At 36.8% G+C, this 20,980-nt stretch overlaps 1 protein-coding gene across 1 annotated transcript; it reads left to right on the forward strand.

The window, feature by feature from the left end:
- The first annotated feature begins 17,474 nt into the window (after positions 1-17,474).
- LOC145128877 (MAK16 protein-like protein) lies at positions 17,475-20,266 on the forward strand. Its single transcript, XM_079063656.1, has 10 exons — positions 17,475-17,610; positions 18,392-18,476; positions 18,581-18,690; positions 18,788-18,906; positions 18,982-19,079; positions 19,165-19,252; positions 19,355-19,492; positions 19,584-19,671; positions 19,744-19,880; positions 19,984-20,266. Exons 2-10 carry the CDS (start codon positions 18,415-18,417, stop codon positions 20,026-20,028), a joined length of 885 nt encoding a protein of 294 aa, XP_078919782.1. The 5' UTR covers positions 17,475-17,610; positions 18,392-18,414; the 3' UTR covers positions 20,029-20,266.
- Positions 20,267-20,980: the final 714 nt, after the last annotated feature.

The raw sequence follows: 20,980 nt of genomic DNA on the forward strand, positions 1-20,980 counted from the left end.
AACGCACGAACCCTTAAAACACATTACACTCGTCGATCCCTCTACATGGGAGTTATACCCTAATTTTTACCATCTAGCCCCTTAAATCCCTTATTGTATCCTTTTTACCCTAACCCTAGAATCTTGACAATTAAAGTTTCCTTTTATGACATTTGAGTCCCTCGACCCCAATTACCGCATTGAAACGAATTATATTTATCCTAATAATTTCATAAATCAATTTCATTAAATTACGCACCTTTTAATTTTTATTAATTCTTTTAGATATTAAATAATACTACTTTTAGTTAATTAATTCCATTTTAACCTCAAAAAGCTAAAATACTTTGCATAAATAGTTCTTTGAGTAACGGAACAACTAACGTTGTTTACGATAGGATTTTCCGGTCGTTACAAATATACACTTACTCAAACCCTTGGAACGAGAACTTTGTCGTGGATCTTCCCGCAAGTGGTGCACTGAATCCATCCATGCTGGCTGCTCAAAGGCTGATCCGCAAACTTAGGTCTCTTCCCGGGACCCTCCAATGTTTGCACCTGGTTTTGTTGGATTAGGTGTCTAAGCCCATAACTATTTTGGTATGTACTTGACCCGACTATAAGCATGGTCCTTTTGGGTTGCCTTCACTCATGCAACTTGATAGGATGACAAGAGGAGAGAGAGAGAGAGAGAGAGAGAGAGAGAGAGAGTAGAACTTATTATGTGAATAATAAAATTGTACTCAAAATGGTTTTATTAATATATTACAAGATTAATATATTATTTGGAAATCATATTATGTAATTAGTATTGATCAGAAATTAATTTAGAATTAATTTGGTGGTCAAAAGAGACCAATTAAATAATTGGGGACTGTTATGCAAATCATTGATAGTTGCATAAATGGGCTGATGGACTCCATAGAGTGGAGTGGATGAAATTTATGGGGAACCCATAAGATTTCGTCCAAGGGCTCTAAGGAAGGAGTCCATGGGCTGCTTGTTGCCAAAGTTAGGTATTAGGGTTTCCACCTGAAAACCCTAGCAGCCACAATTATATAAAGGACCCCATACAAGGGGATTTTCGTCTAAGCCTTAAGAAGCCCTAGATTGGTCGAAATCTCCTCTCTCCCACCTCATCCTTTGCATTTAGTGTTTGTGACTCCATTAGAGGTGCAACACTTGGGGCACTAAGCTTTCAGAGGTCAAGGATATTCAAGGTGTTCTTGTTGTTGCTACATAACAAGAAAGGTAAGATCTAAGACCCTAATTTTATGTCAATCTCGAAATTGGTATGCTTGTTCTTAGGGTTTATGCTTTGGATGATTATTTTCATGATAACTAGAGAAAAACCTAGATCCAAAGTATTAGGGTTTCATGTACATCATAGGATTGATGTAATGCTCAAAACCCATCAGTGGTATCAGAGCCTAGGTCGTTTTTCTGTTATATGTGATGCTAATGTGAATTGTTCAAAGCTGGAAAATTATCGTTTTTGCTTTCTGCCTGATCACCACGAGGTGGTGGGCCATCACGAGGTGGTAAAAGTCACCACGACGTGTTGTCGGGTCAGATGGCATATTTTTCGGATTTTTGGCCTTAATTAGGTTAGGGTAGTTACCATAAGTTGTTTTAATTGATTAAAATCGTTTTTTCTAATATGGTAATGAATATCCTCATCTAATTGAAGGATAATTGTCAAATTTTAAGATAATTACAAGATTATATGATATATTAGTTATTTGTAAAATTGGATTTGATTTATCTTGTCAAATTAAATTAGATTAGGTCAAATTTAGATAATGGTAAAATTATATGATTATTTTAATTATTTTTAAATTTGATCTAGAAAGTTTTGAAAATTTTCAAAACTTGCCCTCAAGTTTTGGAATTTAAAATTTGATTAAAAAGTTTTAATTTTGAAAAGTTAAATTCTAAATCCCTTGTGTTTTTGAAAAGGTTTAAATTACACACTTATGGATTTTATTAAATTAATTAAATGTTTAATTAAAGGAGAGAATTAATAAATCCATAATAATATGGTTTAAGTTTAATCAAATTAAAAGTCTAATTTATTAATAGATTAAACCATTTAGTATTTTAAATGTATAAAATACACCCTTATACTATATAAAATTAAAAGTCTAATATATTATATATATGTATAAGTAAAAGGTCAGTCTTATGGTTAGTAGGCCTCATTCGCGAAGCTGGTCTATAAGGGGTGTTTAAGGAAGCGGCCTGTAAAAACACCGTTATTGGGTATCCACTCTTACCCACCGCACCCTTGACTAGTGGAAGGTCGTTAGCCGAACGGGTAGGATAGGACACAAACTTCCATTAAAAGTATAATGAAAATACGAAGTAACTAAACACTTTTATAAATTCCCAAATCTTAGTTACTTTAGGAAAAATGTGAATTTGGTGCTAACCCATAAAATTACACTTTGCACCTTGTCGAGACGTTAGTGGAGCGTGTGTGATTAACTGGCACACTGATTTGGGACTGGAAAAGGAGGCAAAGGGTAACTCGATGTTTGTCATAGATCAATGGAGCGTGTGTGGCTAACCGGCACATTGATTAGGTGATAGTAACATTGAGAGTACCAAGTACATTTGCATGGTTATCCACACCTTGTTTGTGATCCTCAGTATCCCAGTCACAAACTTGAAGGGCATGATCGAGATTAAACATGCCATTGAAAAGTTCAATGAATCTCAAAAGATCTAGGAGTTTCAATTCATTTAAAACCTAAATTTTCTTTTTCGTTTTTCATGGTGGAAATTGGTAAATCGTCATTTACCTACCTTCAAATATTCTGCAACTGGATTACGACATCCCTCTTACGAGTTGTAGAATATTGTGTTGGGTCCTAGCCTTGATAATCCATTTGGGTGTTATATTGAGGACTCTTATCAACTAACTTGAATTTTCTCCCATTTTGTAGATGTCAAACAACTATGGTTTTCCTGAATCCTTTGGAAAAGGCTTTCCACAAGAAGATGATGTTCCACGATTGGATCATGGAAATCATGATTCACTTCCTCCACCTCCTCCAATAATTCTCCCTGACCCACAAGCTCGAAGACTTGAAAAGTTCAAGATCACTCAAGCCCTATTGGCAAAAAGACATGAAGATGGAAAGTTTGTGTGTACACACGTCTTGGAGATGAAGTCACACGTTGACAGGTTGGGAATGTTGGGTGTTGTTGTCTCTAGGAAGCTGGCTGTTGACTGGGTTCTTCAATCGCTTCCTGACTCATATAGTGAGTTCATTAGAGAGTACTATATGATGGACCACGATGGGACCCTCATTCATCTCACCTATTTGCTTATTGCTGCTGAATCAGCAATGATTTGGCGCACTGGTCAAGCAAATTTGTCTGGTGGATCAACCTCCCAGACTTCCATGGACATTGAAAATGGCGCAATTGGAAGTCCAGAAAAGGCTAAGTCTGAGATTGTCTCGTGTGCTATTCCAAAAGAGTCTACTTGTTTCTATTGCCAAAAGGGGCATTGGTTACGAAGCTGCCCCGACTACCTGAGAGATCTAAGAGATGGGAGAGTCAAGATGTACGACTCTGCTTCAAGTAAAATCCACTATCTAACTCTATTAAGTTTCTGTTTGTAGATTCTTAATACATGATGTGATAAGATTACATTTTGATGTTTTGTAGGATCAAAGAAAAGAAAGGAAGCTTAAAGGAAGAAGCGTGCTGAGTCTGATTGCGAAGAAATGGATTTTGATCGTATGGTTCGAAGATCGGATTTTTGAGCTGCTACTTTAGAGTTAGGATAGATTGCTAAGGAATATTTACATAGTTTTCATTTGTAATTGCGTTGTAAGGACAAGTTTTTCCACGTTTTTATGAATAAAATAAAATTTGATTTTCTTATTTATATTTCATTGCAATGTCATTTGTGAAAATTGGTGTTTGAATGTTTCTATTGTTAGCAATATTGTGAATGGATTTGATTCTTAATTATGTTATTTGTGGTAGTGTCGAAAGTTTACCAAATAGCAGTGTTGCAAAAATCGGCCTAGGCGGCCGATTAATCGGCGCCTAGGCGCTAGGCGGACCTCGACAGAAGAGGTTTATAGGTAATCGGCTTGTGTAATCGGAGGGGTCAAAGTCGGTAAAAACCGGGGATAATCGGACCTAGGTGGAGCTAGGCGCTCAAATCGGTCAACTCAGGTCAACGTAATCTAAAAACATTTCAAGGGCAAAATTGTCAAAATATAACAAATTGCTGCTAGGGGTAGTTCCAATTTCTCATTCAATCTTATGTGCAGTCAAAGAAAATCCACATTCCCTTTCTATACTCAACGAATGAAGAGAAACGACGACAGCTTCTCGTCGACCTTAGCTTCCCTTCCAATCATCGCATCGACGACTTCTCTTCCAACGGCGACAACTCCTGCTCCTCTTCCGACGGCGACAACTTATGGTTCGTCATCACGTCTATGATCCTCGGGAACCCATCGACACCTAAAAGGTGATCTACAAAGGTTAGTCGATTATTCTATTCGGTGTTGTTGTCAATTGATGCTAGGGTTCCTTCCGATTTTGCCATCCCATCGCATTCAGTCTAATTTCGTTTTTGAAATTTGCTCAGTCATCACAATGAATGAATGGAAGAATGAAGTGAACGTCGACGCCATCTGCTCCTCCTCCGTCGCCATCTTCTTCTTCCAAGCACGTCGTCGTCTTCTGAAGCTTCCAAGCACATGGGGGACGGTAGAAAGGCATATTCTTTAAGGTTGGGAATCCTTCGTCGAGCCCTAATTCCTTCAAGTTTGTTTACTGGTTCAGGTAAGATCCGACTCTGGCACACGATTTGACCTACAAATGAGATATGAGTTGATTCTAAGTTATGAATTTGACCAAGCAAGTTAAGAAAGATCTGATTGCTGATTATAGATTCATTTTTTGTTTAACTAGAAATCTCAGACGTGATTTAGATAATTGATGATAGCGATTACATAAAAGATCGTAATCGCTTATGAAAATGTGGTGCAGATTCGCAATCTGAAAAAGGTATCAAGCGTATTTCCAAAAAAGCGAATCAAGGGTTCAGCTTGATACCTTTCCGGTTAGTTGATAACACTAAGCTTGAGCATTAAGAAGATAATGTCAATGGAATTACCTTGAAATTGTTTGCTTTCACAGCTTCATTGATTTTAGGTTGTTTGCATGTAGTTGGGCTTGGGTATAACCCGAGTCACAAGGAGATTGAAAAAACAACTGTGATTCGTTACAATGGGAATCTGAAGCCGTAGCTGGAAATAGGGATTCCAAAGTTTCAAGGGTATTGGAATAGGTTTCTGGACTATGATCAGGCTTACATGAGGGATTGCAATAGCATGTCTTGCTAATGAAGAAGCAAATTTATTCTTTTATTATGTTAATCAATGTTGATTAGGTTCCTGGAGCCATGCATATTATGTTGTTTAGTATGGGGTGGAGAGCAAATGTATGTGTAAATGAGAAAGTTGGTGTTTAATGTGTTAATTATTGTTAGTTATATGTGATTTTACTTAGATGAGTGGTGATTATGGGATTTCTGTTTTTTGTTTTTTGAAGAAAACATATTTATTAACTTGTTTTAGATGAGTGGTGATACTGTGATTTTAGATGAGCGGTGATACTGTTTTTGAAGTATTAATATTATATTTATTAACTTGTTTATATTCTTAGGATTAATGTTATATTTATTAAATTTTTAATAATTTCTTTAATAATTAATGGTCCCCGATTAACCCCCCCCCTAACCGATTAATCCCTTGACCCCAGTCCACCGATTAGCCTACGTCGAGCGATTTCTACAACCTTGCCAAATAGGTAAAGTTTCTCATCGCCCAAGTTTTAATTGGACAGAAACTTGGAATCATACAACTTGTATTGTGTGATGAATGAGAACCTTCGTATTTGGGAAATTAAGACTAATTCTTTGTTCACATAAGTATGTGAGTCAAGTGAAGGATTAGGGGATCGGGTACACTTGGTTGTGCGCTGGTCAGATCCACAAAGAACGATAAGACTATTCGTTATGATTTACTAAAGTTTAGTAAATGTGGTTATACTTACAAGATTAAGTGTAATTTTGAGTCATTGGAAAAGTTTCAATGAATAGCAGAACGAATAAGAAGAATCAATTAGGCAGAAAGATAAAAGTTTCTCCAATCTGAAAAGAAGGAGAGTACTTGAGTATCATGTTTTATGATCATTTTTATGATTATGAAACCATATCATAATTGATCCTCTAAGGACATCTTAGTGTACTAGTATGGCTAAGAAGAGGAATCGGAAAATGTTGAAATGGTTAAATCAAAAGGAGAATCATACTTAGTTCCAAAATCGAGTCTTAGAGGAAAACTCCAAGATTGTGACCTGAGTGACACATCTTAAGAAGGTTTATAAAACACTTATCAAATGTAGAATAGAAAAAATGTCTTCTTATTCCTGCACATTTGAAATTGGTAAGTGGTGATGTGTTGGATAAGACAAAGACCAACTAGGGCCAATTGTGTGAAGTGTTTGTCTTGATAAGAACCCACGCTAACTCGTGAATATTTTGTTTGTCAATGAATGTTTTTTGACAAGAGAATTTTATATGTAAAGAGGTCAGTGGGAGTCTTAATGGTCATGAATAGTTTCAAGAACTAATCAATAGTAAACCTGTTGATAATCACTAGCACGCGACTTGAGGTTTGTAACCTATCGTGTTGGCATACTCTTACTTCTGTGCCATTCCAGTTGAGTTGACTGTGCATGTGAGTTCTATGAGTTCTCATTTGAATGCATAATGGCAGAGCACCTTAATCAATGAAAGTTCATTAATCTGTATAGGTGAGTTGCTGAACAACTTGGAAGACATGGTGGGCACTTGTGCTGCCAAGTGGCAAGAAATTGAGATTGAACAAGTTCAGTCCATATGAGTTTGATTTTGTCATAGACCTTGTCTTATGATAATGGTTGGAATTGACAAATTCACATGGATAGGAACACATACACCATAAAATCTAAGTGTCATAAGGTTTCTCTCCATTTCATGGAAATGATTGTGAGGAAACGCTTTCACTAAGAAGTTTTTAAGGAGTTGGCTGTTGTGTAAAATTGCATTCTCTAATTCGATTATGATTACGGCATACCTCTTCATAGTTCGAATTGTGAGATTTGGCAAATAGTTTGAACATTTAAGACTTATTGCTATAAGTTCTGAAATTGTTTAGACACACATGTGAGTTATCTAAGGAAAGGTGTATAAGGTTGAGAAACCTAAATAAAGGTTTATTGAAGCATCTCATATCAGAAATCTGAACTTTGGTAGTGAAAGTCAATAAGTATTGATTTCTAGAAGTCCAGCTGATTGCTGAATACATATCAAAGCTAGTGGGAGCATAAGTGTTATGTTAGTAAAGATATAATCATCATGTTAGTGGGAGCATGATTATTATGTTGCGAGTTAGCAATGTTAATTATAGAAAACACAAGTTTCAATTCGCAAAGTTGCAGAGGTTGAAAAGTTGTTTTGCTATAATTAAGGAAGAGAAATTTATACTTCGTTTCTAATCTAAAAGCTTAGATCGAGAAAATTTAATCAAAGGATATATATGAATGTTATGTTGAAAAGGTTCAACATAAGGGAATTCTATATATATGGCGATATTATAGCAAGAGACTGGTAAAGTATCACGTCTTTATGTGAGACATTATGTATTGTATCCCCTACGCTTCGGGTATAGGATCGATTACATATGCTGTAATATTCAACCGTTCTGATTTTCCAAATGCCTAGGGCGTTAATAGGGAAAAAGGACCAGAACCGGATATGACTGAAATAATTAAACAACTGTCAAGGACGATCTAAGGTTCGCTAAGGATTGGTCGCTTGTGGGCAGTTGGAAGTATAGTATGAAATGGAACACATTGACATTATTATGAATAGATAGGATTCTATTTAGAATGAGTTGTCATATGGAAAATATGGAAATGTTTCCATAATGGGAGTTGGACATTAAGAATCTATGTAGATTAGAAACTTTTATGCAAGAAGAATGTTCAAAGGAATGTACTTTGAATGTGAGACTTCGTATTTATGGAGTTGTCTTGTAACAATCTCAAATAGAGCACTTTGTAATTTCATTAGCAAAGTCTTGGTGACTTTGGTGCTATGACATTACAAAAGGATGGTTGCATAAAATGTTAGAATCTGACACATTCTAATAGTGGTAAGAATTTGGTATTCTTACACTAGTGATAAGGATTAGGAATTGTGAAATGAGCATCATTAGAAATGTGTTCAATTGATCTATTTCACGAAGTAAGGACCATAGGTAAACATAATGTGCATGCTTGGAGCATGGGATAACTATTGTTTTAATTCAAATAGTAAGTTGATTAATCGAAACATTATACAATGAATAATGTGTAATCAGTATGGTGATTAAATAATAAGTGTTTTATTTATACTCACAAGTTTGAGACCATATTTTATTCGATTATTCTTGTGTTTCACTTTGCATGTTTTGACTTCCAGAATAACTAGGTTATTCAAACATCCACAGTTGATCATACGTTGGAAGTAAGTATTGAGGCAAGACTGTCATGAATCCGTCTGTAGATTGTCTAAAGTGTTTAGACATAGCACAAGTCTACTACAGAGTTCATGAGTACTTCTGTAATAAGATTAGAGTATTGGATTAAACCCACGCTCACTTGAATCACTTCATGGATTTTATCACGAGTGATTACTGAGACGATATTATCTTATATTTTTGAAACCAAGAGATATGAGTTGCAGTTTACAAGTCGGTTGCGCATTGATAATACGTAAACGCACCGGTAACTTCGTGTTATAAAACGTATTGTTGTGTGTGATTTGATGAGTAAATAGAGCAAGCATATGAGTCGAATTTTATCCGTTCCTTTTACCCAAAGTTTGATAAAATCGATATTTGTGGGCCCCTCGATGATTTAGTGATGACACCCCAAAACGCTTGGCCAAGCCTGGACTGATTTGATCTGTTCAATTAGTCCGTTGTCATAAATCGAAAATCGGGAAACAACACATGGACATAGAGAATAATTAAAATCCATGTCTCAGTTCATACGATATCTTGTAGAATAGAGGAATATATGATCCCTTATCTAAAGGACACGTTTCTGATAAGATCAGAGTTGACAACGACTTTTGAAAGCTACGATTGCTAATCAGGTTCTGAAGTCGTACTTGCAAAATAGTTACTAGACTTATCCAAGTGGGTGACTGTTGGATTAGGTGTATAAGCCCATAACTATTTTGGTATGTACGTGAACCGATTATCAGCATGGTCCTTTTGGGTTGCCTTCACTCATGCAACTTGATAGGATGACAAGAGGAGAGAGAGTAGAATTTATTATGTGAATAATAAATTCGTACTCAAAATGGTTTTATTAATATATTACAAGATTTATATATTATTTGGAAATCATATTATTTAATTAGTATTGATCAGAAATTAATTTGGAATTAATTTGGTGGTAAAAAAGACTGATTAAATAATTGGGGACTGTTATGCAAATCATTGATAGTTGCATAAATGGGCTGATGGACTCCATAGAGTGGAGTGGACGAAATTTATGGGGAAGCCCATAAGATTTCGTCCAAGGGCTGCTTGTTGCCTAAGTTAGGTATTAGGGTTTCCACCTGAAAACCCTAGCAGCCACAACTATATAAAGGACCCCATACAAGGGGATTTTCGTCCAAGCCTTAAGAAACCTTGGATTGGTCGAAATCTCCTCTCTCCTACCTCATCCTTTGCATTGAGTGTTTGTGACTCCATTAGAGGCGCAACACTTGGGGCACTAAGCTTTCAGAGGTCAAGGATATTCAAGGTGTTCTTGTTGTTGCTACATAACAAGAAAGGTAAGATCTAAACCCTAATTTTATGTCAATCTCGAAATTGGTATGCTAGTTCTTAGGGTTTATGCTTTGGATCATTATTTGCATGATAAATAGAAAAAAACCTAGATCCAAAGTATTAGGGTTGCATGTACACCATATGATTGATGTAATGCTCAAAACCCATCAAGTTTAACCCCTCTCTTACCACTGTGCTCCAAATCTATCTTCCACTTACGGGCTCTAGAAATCATATCATTCAGAGTCTCGCACTCTGATATAATCCATCTCCTCGCCTGTTGCGTACTGCGGTACCAACAAGCCCTCTTCAGGAACTCTCGCGCCTACTACTGCACCTCAATTGCCTGGGCAAAATCTGCCCGGAATCTGGTCGAAAAGTCATCCCATGACATAGCATCGACCGTATCATCCCCCAACTCACTACCAACCTCTTCCCATCAATCATGTGCCCTGTCTTTCAGGAGGCAGGAAGTAAGTCGGACCTTGTCCCTCTCGGGCAACGGCTGGTACGAAAAGTGTTGGCGACATCTGCCAACCATCTACTGCTAGCAATGGGGTCCCTCGCCCCATGATAATTTGGAGTTTCACAAGCTCTGAACTCCCGAATCATCAACGTACATGTCCCTATCATGGCCGCTATCTCGGTGCGGAATGCACTCCGCCTCTCATCAAGAATCTCCAAAATGCCCTCCTTGACCATACCGAAGATCACAGGAGTCTGGTAAGTGATACTGTGCGTAATATCAGATGGAATGAACTCCCTCATCTGATCATCGAGCTGCCCGACTCCAGAGTCCGAGCCTGATCCCTTGCCGGCACCAGAACTGCCATCCGATCCACCACGTAGTGTCACCATACTCGAAAGTACACTATAACCATCATCAGAATACTCATCATAACTAGAGGGATCACACACACTACAAGATTCCTGGTTTTATCTCAGCCCACCTTGACTCGAGTACGGATCCTCTTCTTTCAGTAGTATGGGCCCCTACTACCTTCCACATCTATTCGTACTTTCCTCAAAGATTGCCTTAACTCCACCAAGTCCCTTGCACTACTACTATTGCTCCCAACCCTAATCTCATCCTAGGCTTACCCTAGGGTAATCTCCTATCCACTCTCCGCCATCAGTTGCATAAGAAATCCCTGATATATCTCCCTAACTAGCTCGCGAATACCATTACATATCACTAAGACCAGATAATTCTTCGAATGAGAAGTCCTACCCTACAACGGTTAGACTCAAACGAGAGCTGTGAAATAGGGCTAGACCTAACCTTATGAAATTATTTAGTCCTCGTAATATGTAACTTAACATATTTGTTTACTAGTTAGTTAAAGATCACTAGAACTCCTAAAATCACAAAGTAAGAAACATTCGAGCATTGAGTAAACATAATCAATCATATCCTAAACAGGCCATCATATCACTGACTAATCTGTACTAGCATGCAGTTCATAAAGATGATACACATATAACAGACACATAAGGCATCCACCTAGATCCTTAGCCCTAATCTAGCATGCAGTTCTCATAAGCATATCATAACTAAACAAACATGTATGGGTAATTTGGGAGAACTTACTTGAGCTCGGCTGATTGCATGCACCACACCCTTTTCCCTTTTCAAAATCCTTTTAATAAAAATGGTTTTCCTTTGAAAATTTCCATACCAAGTCCTCAGTTTGAGTTCAGACACACCCGAGAGTGTGCCCGAATCCCTCAACCCAAGGCTCTGATACCAACTTGAAACATTCCAAAAATACGGTCCAAAAATTTTGTTTTAAATCATTAATAAAACCACAGTTATCAAACCATTTCATCAAAACATAAGTTATAATATCTCAAACATTGCTATCAGAGTTTCAAAACATCAGAGTAAACATCCCAGGCTAAAACATCTTGGTGTGTGCAATGCAGTCATCCCGAGCTCTTCTCTTTGCAACTGGAAGTACCCGAAACCAAAACCGAAAACAGTAAGCACGAAACTTAGTGAGTTCCCCAACCTACCACATACCATAAATGTAAACACATATACTGCCCCCCCCCCCCCCGCTACATCGAGCCTCGCCCGACATCGGACGAATCCGACATCGAGCCCCGCTCGGTATACATATCTGTTTCTCTTAGGCCCCGCCTGTCTCTGGGCCCCGCCCGCTATACACATACAACAATATCATATAATCATACTAGCACATAAAGAAAACATACTCTATATGAATTTCCTGTTTTAAGGCCTCGCCTAACTTGGTCCCCGCCCCTGTCCTGCTACTGATGAGTCATGGAACCCCGTCCATACTCAGCTAGTGATGAGATACGGGACCTCGCCCACACTCACCTCCCTACCAGGCACGTACAAGTATCACACAGACAACAAGTATAATCTATCATGCAAACATTCCTCGGGCTTGCCCCGACATCAGACCTTAGTCCGGAATAACATACAGATAAACCTTCCTCGGGCCCCGCCCGACATCGGACCGAAGTCCGGAAGCATATAAACATTCCTCGAGCTTACCCCGACATCAGACCGAAGTCCGGAAACATACAAACAGACACATGCAAGAATCACAAAGACACCAAGCATACAAACATTCCTCAGGCTTGCCCCGACATCGGATCGTAATCCGGAACATATAACATAGCTGAGACCAAGGGCTAACCCCCGGGTCTTCCTATTATTCATAAACTAAATGGGCCGACATTATGGCCCTAGACCCATACAAACAAGAGGAAACTCACCTCGCACTGCTGAAGTCCCGCGGATAATCCTCTGGCTGCTAACTGGCAATTCCCCGAACTGCTGATCCTTCGGCTCCCCGAGCTATCAATACCGAAATAACACTTAGTCAAAATCCAATAATCCTTACTTGGGGTGAAATGACCGTTTCACCCCTGGCCCAACAAGATTCACAACCAAGGCCCAAAACTATCAAATCCATAAAAATCCATCAATGTCTCAATTTTCCAAATTAGGCCCAAACCCTTACATGGGCCTTTCCCCAAAGGCCAATTACTTTTCTGAACTAATGATTTTCCGATGGCCCAACAGTCCAAGCCCATTGGGCCCAATCAAGGCCTAACTACATTGGGCCCACTAAGGCCCAATTCATCATCCAAGGCCTATTAGGGCAAGCCCAGCAAGGCAAGCCCAACCAAAAGTCTATTACTCTAAAATCCTTAGTCCATTATGAGCCCAAACCAAAAGACAAGTCTAATACCAAGCTAGCCCACAATCAAAGAGTCTTAAACTTGCACAGGGGCTGCTCACGTCGTGAGCTCTTCATGCTCACGTTGTGAGGTCATGGTTTTAGTCCAGGAACTTCCTCAAATACGTGCTCACGTCATGAGGCTTCATTCCTCACGTCGTGAGTCCAGATTTGACAAAAAATGAGTATTAAGCTCTTAATCCATTAAGCCTTAACATGGGACAGTTTATAGGGTCTTCTTTGACCCCAAGGACCATAAAAATCGAAGATTTTTAGTCACATATGTCCAATACATGACTTAAACACCAACTTGGGTCAAAATGAAGTAAAAAGGTCCAAGACTCAAACTTGGAGTCCAAAACCATGACCAAAATCCAGATATGAGACTTATAAAGGTTAAGGTACCACCATAATCCATAAAGTTGCCAACTTTATGGACTCAATGCATGCTAACCAACATTACAAGCCATAAAATGCATGTAAACTTAGATCTAGCAAGCAAGGAAAGGAAAGGCATGAACTTGAAGACTTACAAAGGTCCAAAAGCTCCACAACTAGCTGATGATGAACCCAAGAAGCTAACAAATGCACCACCAATGATCTTCTTCTCCTTAATGAGCTTCAAAGCCTCTAAAATCTCTTAAATATCACTAAAATGACCAAAAACTTCAATGGGGGTTGAGATTAGGGTTTCCAGAGGTCTTGGGAGTGAAAGAGGCTAAGGAGAAGCAACCATAATCATCTTATACCTTTAAATACCCGAAAATTAGGGTTTTAGAGCATCAGGTGCTCCTCACGTCGTGAGCCCTTAATGCTCACGTCATGAGCCTTAAATGAACTTGGTCAACAAGTCAACGATCACTCACCCGAACTACTTTAACTTCAAATGTCCATAACTTCTTCGTTTTAACTCCGTTTTTGACGTTCTTTATATCCACAGAAAGGTGGAGAGAAGCTCTACACATCTATCAACTTATCCTCACCTCAAAACCTTCCGAACGAAAATCCAAAATTCATAAAGAGCTCGAACGGCCACTTTACCGATACACCCTCTTGGCTCCACGACACAACCCAATTCCCGGATCACCTCAATTACATTATCCGTACCTAAATGGGTATAGATCTCTCTTTCCAAAGGCCCTAAGCCTTAAGATAACCCATCTTCAAGCCACAGTCCCGAATTAGAAAATCGATTCGGAACAGGGCGTTACATTGAGTTAGCTCGGTTGGGTTGACTCGACTGGGTTGACTCAGTGGGTTTATTGTTTTTGACCATTTGACTTTGAGTTTGACCAAGTTTGACTTTGAGGGTATTTTGGATTTTGTTGGAATTGGTCACTTGGTGGATGTAAGCATTGAGTAGAGAGTCGAGATTCGGAGTCGGGTCTTATCAGTTCTGTTAAGCTTGTAAGGTGAGTTTTTCTCACTGTACTTACGGGTCGAAGGCAACAAGGCCGACCCATTGGTTTGATAACCTGATATTCGTTGATATGTTGAGTATGGAATAAATATGCATGCTAGTCTGGTAGATCTGTAGGACTACCCGTGATACAGTCTATTTATTTGTGTATGATATTATTTGTTATATGTCGAGATATTGTGTGGGTTGGGTTGAGGTTGTACTGCTCCGTGTTGTAGCCAAAAAACCCTGGAGCAAACCAGATATGAGCTGAGGGTTGGGGAGGGCATGCCAGACTCATACTGAGGGCTCATAAGCATTCCAGACATGAGATGAGGGCAGGGAAGGGCATGACAGACTCATACTGAAGGCTTAGTGGTATTCAGTCTGAGGACTGATTGGGTCGGGGAGCAAGCCAGACATAAGCTGTGGGCCCTAGGGGCAAGCCAAACTTATGTTGTGGGCTCAGGGAGCAAGCCAGGCATAAGCTGTGGGCCAAGGGCAAGCCAGACTTATGTTGTGGCTCAAGGGTAATCCAGTCTGTTAGCTGTGGACCCATTGCATGCTGTTATTGTATATGTGTTATTTGTTTGTGTATTGGTATTTTGGGGGAACTCACTAATCTTTGGGCTTACAGTTTTGGATTATGTTTCAGGTACCTCAGAGGATCGCGGGAAGGCGAAGACGTGATCGTTCACCTCCTCGAGTTTTGTTTTATGATTTTGGGAAAAACTCTGATAATGATCATATTTGAAAACTATTATGTAAACAAGGATGATTTATGGTTTGTTTTAACAGTTTAAAATTTTCATGAATTTTATGGATGTTACACTAGCTATTTTAGCTCTTGAGGGCAATCCAAAAAGGAATTTGTTATTATTCCCAAAGTTATACAAATTTAGTTATGACATTGGACACCTATTTCCATCACTAAGTCCATCTGTCGGGATGCCCTACGACCCATTCCTTGCGCGCTGCGCGCTGGAGGAATTTCTTAGATTAATTCTTTTTGTGCTTCTCGCTTCGCTCCTTACTTCTACATTTCCTTGGACTTTAAAACCACCAAACATAGTATAGAAAAACTCGATCGAAACTCGGGTGTTATAAGTCACCAATATTCGATAATATTTTGTCAGGAAAGACACCGAATGATCCTTTCATAATGAATGAAAACAAACATAAGTTTGGGTATTACCTTACAGATGTAAAATATCTTACGTTTGGGCATTCAATGACACCCAACAGAACCAAGAGAAAAATTCTTCAAGAGAAGACAAGAAGCTGCATATAAGGATGTGGAACATGCTTTTGGAGTTCTAAAGTCGAAGTGTCACATAGTAGAACATGTGACACAACCATTTGAAATATAAAATCTACGTTATATTATGTATGCATGTATCATAATAAATAACATGGTAGTGGAAAATAAATGACGAAATATTGCAGAATATATGCCAACAAAGCCCCGGCACACACAGTTTCAATTAGGTTCAACAAAATATTTGCATAGAGTTGTTGATATTTAAGACACGCAAAAACACGAGCAACTTTGACAGGACTTGGCGAATCATATCTATGGCGCTAACGATGATGACGAGTAATGTATTTAGAAAAAAAGATTATGTATTTTGTTTGGTCTTGTAATGTCTTTTTTCAATTTAGATGTTATGCTTTTATTTAAATGATATGTTTTTTAATATTATAGAATTTATTTTTATAAATATTGAAAAATAGGAAATAAGAAAAAAATAACACTAAAAAAATGACATGAAAACTAAAGTGGTGTAAAGGCAATTCCTACCTAAAATTAGGGATGTCAAAAACTTCTGTGGGACCCCGCTCCCGTGAGACCCCGATTCCATACAAGATAAATTTAAAAAAAAATCGAAGGCGGGGGCAGGAGTGAGTTTAAACCCCGTTTTATTTTCGGACTGGGGGCGGGAGTGGGTATTTCCGTCCCGTACTCCAATGGGACCCCCGCTTATATATTTATATAAAAAATATATATTTAATATAAAAATATATATAGACAATACATTATCTAATTTTAAGGTTGCTTGACTTTTTTCCACTTCACATCATACGACGATACGATAGTGAATTGGTCATATATTTTTGAACATGTCGTATTTTTTTTTGTAATGTTAGATTTGTCGTATTTTATATTCGTAAGTTTGTTGGATTTGTCGTTTTGTAATGTTTGATTTTTAATTTTTTTAGTTGTTAGAAAACTAGATTTTAAGCTTTTAAAGTTATGAAATGAAATTTTTTTAATCCATAATATAACAAATTTTTTTAGCAAAAAAAAAAGTCAATTTTAAGCATATAAAACATGGGAACGGGGGCGAGATCGGAGGTGATGAAGGTATTTGGGGTAGGATCGGGAGCTATGTAAACGAGAGATTCAGTAACGGGGCAATAACTGATTTCGGAAGCGGGGATGGAGGCAACTATTTCTGCTCGAGTTGACATCCCTACTTAAAATGGTGTGAAAGATGATATTATGGAAAGAAAGACTTATACACATCCGCCTAAGTTAAAATCTACCTCTTCTAATAAATGAAACCTAAAAATGACACGTGTCAGTTTTTTAGAATGACTCTTTGACACGTGGCATTTTTCTATGATTTTTATTATTATTATTTTTTTTGGTAACAAATCAAATTCAATCAAAAATTTGAAAATACAAAATCTTATCCTAATAACATTATTATTTTATTTTGCTTAACAAATTAATTCATAATTACCTACAATCGACAATATCTTGGTTTTTTTATATTTATTATTATTTTTATTTATATAGAAATTTTAAATATACCGACCGTGGTTTCCACGGGTTATAACCTAGTTAACATTATTTTAGTGTCGCAGGTATAAAAGTAAAATACTTTGTGCAAATATATAAATTTTCGAAACCTTTGTGGTTTTTTTACAAAAAATAAAAGTTATATTAGTGATAGTATCGGAATATTTAGAAAAGGAACTAAAACCCTAACCGTCTTTCTCTCCTATCCTTCTGCTGTCCCTTCTGCCGACACCGGCATCGCTCCCTGCCGCCGTTCTTCCCCTACTTTGTAAACAAACTGAACGCTCAAGTTTCATACAAGTGGAGGTAACCATTTAGAAATTTTCTTTGAATCAGTTGCTGGTTGGTTTTTTGTAATTAGGGTTTAACGATTTTTGTTGATTAACCCAGACAAATCATTTGGAAACCTAAAGAGCTTGTTTTTTCAGTTGTTAATGATCAATGTTTATGCGTTTTCTTATTAATGCTAAGTATTTGTATAGGATCAAATAGTTGTTTGTTTCTTCAATTCGATTCAAAAGACTTCCTGTTCGTAGGATACCTGTTACTAGTTTCAAAATAAAACGTTCCTGCGATACAAATACGAATTCTTTCATTGAATCACTTTATTTTGTCGAAGCTCTCCATTTCCAGTGAGTTCGTAATCAACGGTAATCGTCTCTGTAATGTGAAGTAGGTTTCGACTTAACTTTTTTCTATTGTAATCTGTAAACACTGATTACTTAACCTAATTCTTGATATGCACACTTCTATTCCCCTTTTGCGATATTGTCTTGTTTAAACAAGTAAACAAAAGTGCTTCATTCTCTTGTTTCCATTCTGATCTAAACATTCTTAGAACAAAGATTAACGGAGAGAAGACACAGTAACTCATATAACTCTTCATTTAAAAGTAGTCAATCAGCTTTCTGCCTTCATATGAATCACCAATCAAATTTGGATGATAGAAGCACGCCTTATTTACATACATATTACAACATATAGACATACACACAAAACTTTTACACAGTATACTGTTTTCTCTTATCATTTCATTAAACATCACTTTGTTAATCATGAATCCCAAATTCTTGACTTTTTCAAACAGGTGAATTTTAAAACCAGTACAAAATGCAGAATGATGAGGTTATATGGCAAGTTCTCAGGCATAAACACTGCAGTTATATGGCCAAGTAAGTGTTGGGCAATTTTGTCATTAATGTGCTGAAAAGTTACCTAAATGTTAAAACTGTTTTATCCCACTTTTTATTTTATTTTTATTTGTTTATTTTCTCAGAATTACTGCTGGAATTTTTTGTCGGAATGAGTACAATTTAACTGGAATTTGTAACCGGAGCTCATGTCCACTAGCCAATAGTCGTTATGCAACCATCCGTGATCATGATGGTACTCTTCTAAACCCTAAATCATAAGGGTAAAATTGTCATTTTTATAGTAAAATTATCTGGTTATATTCTTTTATTCATAACTTTCTATTTTGCAGGAGTCTTTTACTTGTATATGAAAACCATAGAGAGAGCTCATATGCCAAACAAGCTATGGGAAAGAGTGAAACTGCCTCGCAATTACGAAAAAGCCCTTGAAATCATCGACAAAAATCTGGTATAAAACTTTATTTATATCCTTTTGAGTTTCTTTAATCGAAATTAAAAATTAAAATTGAGTTAAAATCAACAGATGTATTGGCCAAAGTTTCTTGTACACAAGGCAAAACAACGGTTGACTAAAATGACACAAATGCGTATACGCATGAGGAAGCTTGCCCTTAAAACAAGGTTTTTTTTTTTAAAAAAATATCTTAATTTGTTTTATTTCCATAATTATAATTAAACAAAATATATAAACTTGTTACTTTTATAGGGAAAAGATAATGACAACTCCTAGAAAAGAAAAGAAGAGAGAAGCTAGAAGAGAGGAAAAGGCTGAAAAGGCAGCAGTATTGGACAAGGTTACATTTTTTATTTTTAAAAAACTTGTAAAATATTTCAGCCATATTTTTTTTTAATAAAATGTTTTCACAGTTTTAATAATTAATATTTCTATTTTCCAGAATATTGAAAAGGAATTGTTAGAGCGTTTAAAAAATGGAACGTATGGTACTGAGATAGTTAATGCTCATGCTGAAGCATTTAATAAGTTTATTGAACAATTTGAGGGACCAGAAATGGATGTTAATGAAGAGTACGAGGTTTGTTAGTAGAATTTATTTTTCCCAAACTACCCTTTTGTTTTTTTTCTTTTATTATTTTGTATAAATATAAATATTTTCTGGAAAACAGATGGAAACGGAATTTGTTGAAGGCGAGTATGAAGAGGAAGATGATATGGAGGATTACAATGGTCTTCCAACCGGTTCAGATGACGATTGTAAGTCGAGGGCGATTTTGTAATTTTCTTGAGTTATTTTATTAATTATTAATTAAACTTTAAATGGATTAGTGGATGATGGAGATGAAGATGATGATGATGATGCTGAGGTGGCAGTAGATAGAAAGCGAGGAAGGAAAGATTCCAAATATGCTCTGAAGAAGCAGGAGAGAGATGCTAAGAAGAAGAAAGGAAGAGTACTTGTTGAGGTAAAACTGTTAAAACAACAAATTACAATGTTTATTTTTTCACATTATGTGTAAAAAAAAAGTAAAGAGTAAATTTTTTTTTTCAATTTGGTGATTTTGGTAGGTTGAGCATGAAGATACAAAAACAAGGCAGAAGGCAATTTTATGAGTGTGAGACTTTAAAAGCTTTTAAATTTTGATGCTCTAAAAATCAAATTAATGCATTCGTGTTGTAAAAGTTTTGATCTCCTTTTACTTTTGACATTCTTTTTCTTATTTTTAATTAATTCGTAGGATGTTTTTTTCTTTTATCAAGAGTTATGTTTTTTTAAGGAGGAAATTCGAGTATTGTTATTGATGATCAAATATTCTATAAAATACTTAAAGTAAAGGTGGTATTTTTTTTATAGGGTGTGTATGGCATGTAGCTTATAGAAGTTTTCATTTTATTGGCTTTCAAGTAAAAACTCGAAAAAAAAAATAGAAGTTTTCATTTTATTAGCTTTTAAGTAAAAACTCGAAAAAAAAAAACTTAGTTCGTAGGCTTTTAGCTAAATCAAAAAAATTCCAAATCTAAACTACTTCAAGTAACTTTTAACAAAAAAATTCTTTATAATTTTGTAAATTGATTTAATTATCCTTTAAAAAAGACAAAACTGCAAATTTGGTCCTTGTGGTTTGCAAAAATCTTTGGATGAGGTCCAAAAAGTTTACAGCTTGCACAGAAGATCCAAAATCAAGGTTTTTCTTGGGTTTTTAGTCTAAAAAATTTTGAAAAGACGGTTATACCCTTATTTATTTACTTTTATATTTTTTTTACATTTTATTAACATTTCAATAATAATAATAATAAGAAAATAGGTAAAACTCTATCTCTCTTATGTCTCTTTCTCCCTCCCTCCACTGATATTGCTCTCTCTCTCTCTCTCTCTCTCTCTCTCTCTCTCTCTCTCTCTCTCTCTCTCTCTCTCTCTCTCTCTCTCAGTGTATTTTCATTAGAGATTAAAGACCCATCGACGAATTCCCCTTCTCCGTTCTTCGTGCCACTGAGTTGTGCTTCTCCGCTATTACTAGGGTTTCATTTCTGGATTCAAGACCCACTGACGAGTTCTCCAACTCCG

The sequence above is a fragment of the Lactuca virosa genome, chromosome 8 (assembly GCF_052849685.1).
Source record: "Lactuca virosa cultivar CGN04683 chromosome 8, Lactuca_virosa_CGN04683_v6, whole genome shotgun sequence".
Taxonomy (NCBI): Eukaryota; Viridiplantae; Streptophyta; class Magnoliopsida; order Asterales; family Asteraceae; genus Lactuca; species Lactuca virosa.